At 40.1% G+C, this 8,807-nt stretch overlaps 1 protein-coding gene across 1 annotated transcript in view; it reads left to right on the top strand.

The window, feature by feature from the left end:
- Positions 1–6,117, top strand: part of unc5b (unc-5 netrin receptor B) — a 47,182-nt gene extending 41,065 nt beyond the window's left edge. The window contains exons 15-18 of the mRNA XM_020600985.1: positions 2,141–2,290; positions 2,871–3,035; positions 3,159–3,337; positions 3,847–6,117. Of these exons, the coding sequence (XP_020456641.1) occupies positions 2,141–2,290; positions 2,871–3,035; positions 3,159–3,337; positions 3,847–4,012 (660 nt within the window). The 3' untranslated portion in view covers positions 4,013–6,117. The remainder of the gene's footprint in view (positions 1–2,140; positions 2,291–2,870; positions 3,036–3,158; positions 3,338–3,846) is intronic.
- Positions 6,118–8,807: the final 2,690 nt, after the last annotated feature.

The raw sequence follows: 8,807 nt of genomic DNA, 5'->3' as shown, positions 1-8,807 counted from the left end.
CTGATGATAAGCAAGGTGAGGAATCAGCCCAGAACTACAAGGGGGGAGCTGGTCAATGACATGAAGAGAGCTGGGACCACAGTTTCAAAGGTCACTGTCGGTAGAACACTATGCCGTCATGGTTTCAAATCATGCATTGCACGGAAGGTTCCCCTGCTCAAGTCATCACATGTCCAGGTCCGTCTGAAGTTTGCCAAAGACCATTTGGATGATCCAGAGGAGGCATGGGAGAAAGTCATGTGGTCAGATGAGATCAAAGTAGAACTTTTTGGTCTAAACTTCACTCGTCGTGTTTGGAGGAAAAAGAAGGATGAGTTGCATCCCAAGAACACCATCCCTACTGTGAAGCATTGGGGTGGTAACATCATGCTTTGGGGGTGCTTTTGTGTGAAGGGGACAGGACGTCTGCACTGTATTAAGGAGAGGATAAGTGGGGCCATTTATTGTGAGATTTTGAGCAACGACCTCCTTCCCTCAGTCAGAGCATTGAAAATGGGTCTTGGCTGGTTCTTCCAACATGACGACGACCTGAAGCACACAGCCAGGATAACCAAGGAGTGGCTCCGTAAGAAGCATATCAAGGTTCTGGAGTGGCCTAGCCAGTCTCCAGACCTCAATCCAATAGAACATCTTTGGAGGGAGCTTAAACTCCGCGTTGCTCAGCGACAGCCCCGAAACCTGACAGATCTAGAGGAGATCTGTGTGGAGGAGTGGGCCAAAATCCCTGTTGCAGTGTGTGCAAACCTGGTCAAGAACTACAGGAAACGTTTGACCTCTGTAATTGCAAACAAAGGTTTCTGTACCAAATATTAACACTGATTTTCTCAGGTGTTCAAATACTTATGTTCAGCAGTGCAAGACAAATAAATTCTTTAATAATCATACAATGTGATTTCCTGAAATTTTTTTTAAATTCTGTCTCTCAGAGTGGGAATGCACCTACAATGTGAATTTCAGACCCCTCCATGATTTCTAAGTGGGGGAACTTGCAAAATCGCAGGGTGTTCAACTACTTCTGTTCCTCACTGTACATAACAGCACCTGTGTCAGTTAGTCCTGCTGCTTAGCTTTATTCCTCAGTTGCAGATTTCTTTTTTCTTAGTTCATTCTTTTGATGTGTTTGCCAATTATACTATAGTTTAAATCGATGCCGCAGAACCAGCAATATTGACTTCTTTATTCCATATATTCTTCTTCCTTGCCAAAACCTAGTGGCGACAGTTTGGTAGGGTGTGTTAATGCTAGTATCAGCTGATGTAGCTTGGACCAGTTAGCCATAAGCAGAGATGACAAGCATGCTACAGAGGCTCACTCAAAACGATTTAAGACAGTATTTTTCACAAATGCACTAGTACTCCCAAATAACTGTAATCAGACTGTGATGGGCCTTTTTCAATTAAGAATTCATCTATCAAATCTACTGTAGTTGCAAAGTGCCATTTTCACAGACCTCAGTTTTATTCTGTCATAAATGACATGCTTAGTCACAAAAAAGAAAAAGGCATATAATTGCTGCATAACATCTGGACATGCAAAATCAAAAAGAATAACATAAAATAAATTAAAAGAACGTTTAAATAGAATATAACACATACAGAGTGTCATACTGACGTGTGAGTATTAACAAATATTAATATAACTTATTTCCATTGTGGTCCTGGGCTATAGAGGACCCTGCCGATCCAGCCTACTTTTTCAAATTAAATTCTGGTTTTGCATATTGAATCTTCCGGTCCCATGAGAAGCAACACTTAAAATAGTACAGCACATTACAAACCCCCTACCCACTACTAAACAGCAAGTGTGTTCTTTATCCAGTTGGACTCACTGATGTTAAATATTTTCCCTCTCCCAATCCCTTTTGTATAAAGTGTTCACAGACCAGCCGGGGTAGTAAACACAAGCATGCTGTGTACAGTTTACTGGCATCATATTACATGATTTCTGGCTGCTAAAGTTCAAACAGCTTTCAAACTGTTAGCTCTCACACATGTCCATTTGGAAACACCAACTCAGAGAATGCACAACACATTTTAATTAAGCATTTTAGAAAGCATGTTCTAAAATGTGTCATAATTTTAAGCACATAATAAAAAAAGAATATGCTCCTAAGGCAGTCTCTCTCTCTGGATCTGTTCAGGAGGTGCTAGATTTGGAGAGGAGTCTAGGTGGAGTTTTGCTGGAGGATCCCAAACCACTGCTCTTCAAAGACAGCTACCACAACCTACGCCTGTCCATCCATGACATTCCTCACACTCACTGGAGAAGCAAACTATTAGCCAAGTACCAGGTGACATAAAGCAGCTACTACATTAGTACATACTAGCCTGTTGAAGTGGCTGCCTCTTTTTGGATTAGAGCACAATTAAGAAGTGTAAAAAATACATAAAAGAATTGATAGATTGTCAGTGTAACTTAAAAACTAATAAGCAATGCCTCATAAGAAAAAATGGTCTGACAAAAACTTTATTTTGCATTAGTAGTGTCATAAGTAGAACAGATATTTTCTCTGAGAATACTAAGTGGACTTATTTTGTTCACTGCTGTTGTAAACATTGAAACTCTCTGCTGCATTCTCTTGGCAGCAGCACCAAGATTGCAGTCTGAACCCTTTTTGAATAGACAAACAGGAAATATGATAGTGGTCCAAATTTATGGACAGTGTGCTTTAGAAATAAATTGGGCTCTGACACACAGAGACCCACTTGGTTACAACACCCTGTATCACAATAAAGCATACTGCACACTCCTCAAATAGAAACTGTGTTCTACATCTTTCCTGACTGTGTTTCTCAGGACAAAGATATTTTAATTATACTGTAATGCCCAGTTTCCTGCTTTCCTTTTTACCATTTTTCTTTGCGTGACAGGAGATCCCATTCTACCACATTTGGAGTGGCAGTCAGAGACCCCTGCACTGCACCTTCAGCCTCGAGAGAGGCAGCCTGGCTGTGTCACAGCTCACCTGTAAGATCTGCGTCCGACAGGTGGAAGGAGAAGGGCAGATATTCCAGCTGCACACGGATATTCAGGAGGTAGTGGTAACAGCTAAAATTGGCTTGTACTGTCATGCATAATATTGCTATAAAAGCCACATTTTCATGCCAAAAAAAACCATGCACAAAAGTTTGGTCTTTTTTCTATTTCTGTCAATCCAGACTCTACCACCGCACTCGCCCCTCCCCTCAGGGGGCACCTGCTTGCCTTCTTCTCAAGTGGGATCCTATGCCTTTCGCTTACCCGAGTCCATCCGCCAGAAAATCTGTGCCAGTTTGGATGCACCAAGTGCTCGGGGGTGTGACTGGAGACTACTGGCACGCAGTTTGGGCTTTGACAGGTCAGATCTTTTCATATGTGGAAGGCAGCTTGGTCATGCTTTAGTTGTAGAATCCAGTGCCGATACTGAGATTATTAGTTCCCACTGTTAACAGCTATAACTATAACTATTTGTTTAAAGTTATCATGTAGATATTCAGGGTCTGAGGTTTGATTAAAAGAGCTGAGACTCAGAGTTGAGTTTTGAATTATGTTATATTTGAATTATTTAATTAGGTTATATCCTGGACATTAGAATCTGGAAACCATGACTTGAATATTAGGTTCAGGAATATGATTCACCTATGTACCATATGGTATGTATCTAGCATTTCAGAAGATATTTCCTGTTGCTAACTAGCTAATCCTGCTTTGTGAAATATCATAATTAGTTTGGCATTGATATACAACATATAGCATTGAAAATATTAACATTAAAATAAACACTAAAATGTTTCTAATCAATAATGGAGTGCTTCCTTTTCTCAGTCCTTTGGTTCTTATAACTTTCCTTGTCTTTTTTCTCTTCAGGTACTTGAACTACTTTGCAACAAAGCCTAGCCCCACAGGTGTCCTACTGGACTTATGGGAAGCTTGTCACCAAGGTGATGCAGACCTGGTCTCTCTGGCGACTGCACTGGAAGAGATGGGCAAAAGTGAGGTGCTAGTTGTCATGACAACAGATGGGGATTGTTGATTGGTCAAGGAACAAGAAAGGAAGCAAAACATTTTTTTTCACCACCATGATGGAAATAAGAAGACCTGCCGATGAATATGCACACCCTGGCATACACCATAAGCCCACAGAGCATTTGGTTCTTTCACATGTACCGTGTTACCTCTGCCTCATCTCCCTTCTCAGTGGCCCTTGATTAGCCACTATAGCAACATATTCACCATGACCCATTCCCATGCGAACTCTCTTATGATAACTGCTAACTTGATTTGGCTTGAATCCTCCAAAGCAAATATTGCTTCTGCAAGAAGTGAAACTAATTTGTGGTTACAGAGGTGTAAAATAGGTGTAAAGTCATCTGTAATGTGTGGTGATGACTGTCTTCTTAAAAACATGAAATTGACACAATTCTTGTATATAAACAACAAAGCTCTGGGACAAAATATTCATGTATTCAGCACACTAAAGCACAATAACACAAACACACAATGGCTAACATGGGATTACTTATGGTACAAGCATGCAAGTGCATGATTTAAACCCATCTCACCTCATGACAGGAGCTTTTGTTTTCTCTATTGTCATTCTGTGTATGCAGTGAATGACAGGCAGCACCAACCTGTCTGCAAACTCCTCAGGCTACAGACACACCCCAACACTTGCATGGACAAACATGTCATTATTTGGATCTGAATGAGACAGGCTGGAATTTCTTGTCTAGCTCCTTTGACTGTCCTCAAATCTTATGAGGCCCAAACCCTCATGTTTTGAGCTCTTGAGTATATTGCTTTGGGCTGAGACAAAAAAAACTGCATCTTCTTTGTGGCAGGAGGTTGAATTGTGATGTTTGTTTCAGAATTGGCAGATAACTAGAGCAACTGTGTCTTTATATTATACCAACAAATGCCTCAAAGCCTTGGCATATCATTCTGACTCATACTGTAGTGGTGTTTCTCTTTCATCTCTCCTTGCATTCCTCTGTTGCTCTGCCACATTCCTCTGATCTGCTGAGAATACGCTACAGGAGAGCTTTCTGGTCATCTCTTAAAAGTTTCCTTCGGGGAACGCTTTTTAGGTTGATATCCATATTTGTGGATTGTTTGGGTATGTTTCATTGTTGGTACCATCATATAAAACCTGTTTTTTCATTTGTGTTCATTCAGGCTTAGTGAGCTGCTGTGTATTATTTTTGATTCTAGTAGAGCAGGCCAAATGGGAGTGTTAGGTGCAACAAAATCATGTTTAGTTGTTATTTTAATATTGTGTATCTATTCAAAATGTAAAATATAAACTGTAAAACATGATTAGAGGTGGTCAGATATCCAGATTAGTACAGTGTACACTTTATTTTTCAGGCATTTTGGTATAAGTGAGGGCAAAATGTTCAGAGATGAATATTGCATTATAGATTAGCCTTGCCTTGAATCAACTAGGCAGCAACGGATTGTAACATTTACCTCAACACTAACTGCATTTTCAATCTATTCTCTGCCCATCACTTATTTATGAGTACATCTGTCTGTCCAGCACCTGAAAATCATCATCTCCCTTCTCTCAATTTGATAGCCTATTGTTAACCTTTTTACTAAGCCACCTGCTTTGTGGTCAGGGTCCTCTCTATTTGCATTATCAATATTATTCTGTCAGTTAATGTTAGACAGGAATTTAAATGCTGTCATCTGTAACATTATCATTACTTAGGTTCTGTGTATCAATGAGTCCTTTTCTCCCTCAAAGAAAAAAAAACAGTAACAACAAAAAAGTGTTCATATCTTTGAAACCACAAAAACCAAAACACAGGCAGTATCCCTCCTCTTCAGCAGTGAGTCGTGTCACTGTTTTGTGTGAATGAACTGGAAACATAAGTGTGTGTCTGGGTGTGCATATGCACGAATGAGTGGGTATGTGTGGGCAGGTGAGTGTGCACATACATGTGCACACATTTAAGATCTGTCATTTCTCTTTGTAAGTGCTATGCAAGTACAAAAGAATCTCAAAATGTAATGACTTCTTTTGTTTCCCGGAAGAGTAATTCTATTTTTTCAGATCAGGGCATTGACAGGGTTTTGATTTTCTATCCTAACGTGGCTTAATGGTGATTTAACATTTTTGGTGATGGTAGTGTGTGCGGGTAACTACTGAAAAACCACATGTGGGAGAACAAAGATGTGGTACAATGACAAGTTATGAATAACATCATGAAACCTTTGCCCATGAGGAAATATCTGACCATAATGAGCTCAATACTTTGGATCCCTGAAGACTGCAGGACTATTTTCTTTCCTGAAATCTTGTTACAGAGACTGGCTAGCTATAGACTACAGTGTTTATTTGTCCAGATTTCTTGAGTATCTGTTGGATCTTTGGCCATAGCTCTGGATAATGTATGCTGGAGCTGGACTCAATTCTACCTTGATCCGATCAGAGGAAAAACATTGCCTTTTGTTTCACAAAGTCAGACATTTTTACAAAAAAAAAAAAAGACTAAATGGATTCAGTGACATTATATCTCTGTAAAGTACCAATTGTACATGAACATCTAGCCTTCTTACCTGTAACTAAAAGTAATTTTTATGCAATAAATTATATTTCTTAGTTTAACAACAGTTGTGAGTTTTGTTGTTACTGAATTAACAATATAGGAACAGCTTCCATAAAATCAATAGACCTAATTACAGGCTTCATTGGAGCTCCTTGGCAGGACAGAATCCCTTTTAAATGCATTTGTGTTTTTATCAATTACACCACATTTTCACAGAAAATTCAGAGCTACTCAACCTGTCCCTCTTTTCCTCACACCTCATTGAAAAATCCCCTTTAGGCCCATTTAGCTTTGAAAGCTTTTAACTGGCAGGCTGTCCAGCCTTCAAATTAACAAGGTTTTAGAGACACTTGGAGTGGCCTTTAAGGACTTACTCTAGGTGTTTAGATTGAGCATTCTAACCTCAGTTTTTATGAGTGCAGGATGTGTGGGAATTCATCAGATTAGGCACTTATACCAAGAACAAATATCCCACTGAGTCATCTGCAGTGAGTGTGCATTGCCGTTTTAATGGCAGGCAACACTTTGCACCTGTTTCATTAGATGCATTGCCAGCTGAGGACTGATATGCCACCCTTCAGTGCATGAGTTAACCGAACCATTTAAAATGCATAAAGTGCTGGCATAACAGCTGATTGCAACTTCAACCTAATCACTCACCTCTACAAGGAGGTTTTTGTTACTTTTTAGTGAATACATCAGCGGTGAAACTATTCATATATTGACGGTATATAAAAGCTATTTTGAGAACATACTGCATGTGATGCCACAACATGCATACCTGGCACACAGCATTCACAAAACATATTTTCCTTCTATATTTGAAATGATAATAGTAACTTTGGAGTTTTATTAAACAGAAATGAAGGTAAATATGTGATCATGTGCACTGAGACATGCAGTATAGGTTATGCTTTGGAACCCTTGTATGAAAGCATACAAATCCAGTGGAAGAAAGCATTTTGGAGTATATTATTTGTGCAAATTGGTTCTGCGCAACTAGATCTGTTGTTGCCGTGGGAAACAGCAGTTCAGCAGCTGGATAGGCTCCACATTTAGACAGTGATTAATTTGATAATGATTAGTTTAAGTCCAGTGGTGTCCAGTCATGAGTCATGAGAGCTGAGAGCCAAGAGTCTGCAGGTTTTCATTCCAGTCAAAAACACAGAATCACCTGGTGTCATGTTTGACTCTTCTCAGAGGTACTGCAATTGTTTTCATATCTTAAACAGGCATACAGTAATGACACAGCCATTCATAGGCTGTCCTCTGGTGCCCTCTCCTGGTAAATATTAGGGGCAAGCCACACTTTTCAAAGACTGTTCAGTAGACAAGTCAGTACACACAAAGGTACAATAAGGTCTAAATTGATGTTCTTCTTACTTTTGAATAAACAGGAAACTTACACTATTTAGTTTTATATAACTATATAGTGTACAGAAACATCTGTGCCAAGTATATATATATATATCCATAGGTCCCACATCCTCTGTATGTAACCCCTCTCACTGGGGTTACTTGTATAGTAGCATTCCAACAGTTACCTGTTCTCACCCCTTGTCCATGAATGTCTTGTTCCAGTAGCCCACTTCTCATCAGGTTGCCCTGGTTCCTCAAAACCTGAGGTCGACCTTGTTGACCCGGGCAACGTCCAAGCCGGTGTGACTCTTATTTTTCTAACTCTCATTACCCATGAGGTAGGCAGGTAGCATTAAGGGCCTTGCCTAAGAACCCAGGCTAGCTATTGACCACCCCCTGACCGGGGGTCAAACACCCAAGCTTTAATACTGTGTAATGTTGATATTTTTACGATCACTTATCTGACTAGTCTCTGTCCACAGATTTATGCTCCCTACTGTTGGTTTTCTGTTCATTTGTCGCCACCTAGTGGACATATATAAACAACACAAGAAACAGCTACTAATTTTCAGTAGGCTATGATGGGTCTTGTGCAGAGACAATCCAGCACATCACAGCGGGGTGCAAGATGCTAGCAGGCAGGGCATACATGGAACGCCATAACCAAGTGGCTGGCATAGTGTACAGAAACATCTATGCTGAGTATAGGCTGGAAGTCCCAAAGACAAAATGGGATACACCTCCAAAGGTGGTTGAGAATGACCAAGCTAAGGTCCTGTGAAACTTCCAGATACAAACTGACAAAATGGTAATGGCCAACCAACTGGACATAGCAGTGGTGGACAAACTGAAAAAGAAGGCCGTAGTGATAGATGTAGCAATCCCAAGCGATAGCAACATCAGGAAGAAGGAACA

The sequence above is a fragment of the Monopterus albus genome, unplaced genomic scaffold, assembly GCF_001952655.1.
Source record: "Monopterus albus unplaced genomic scaffold, M_albus_1.0 scaffold3.1, whole genome shotgun sequence".
Classification (NCBI taxonomy): domain Eukaryota; kingdom Metazoa; phylum Chordata; class Actinopteri; order Synbranchiformes; family Synbranchidae; genus Monopterus; species Monopterus albus.
The sequence above is the reverse complement of the archived record's forward strand: the minus strand, read 5'-3'. Positions and strand labels throughout refer to the sequence as shown.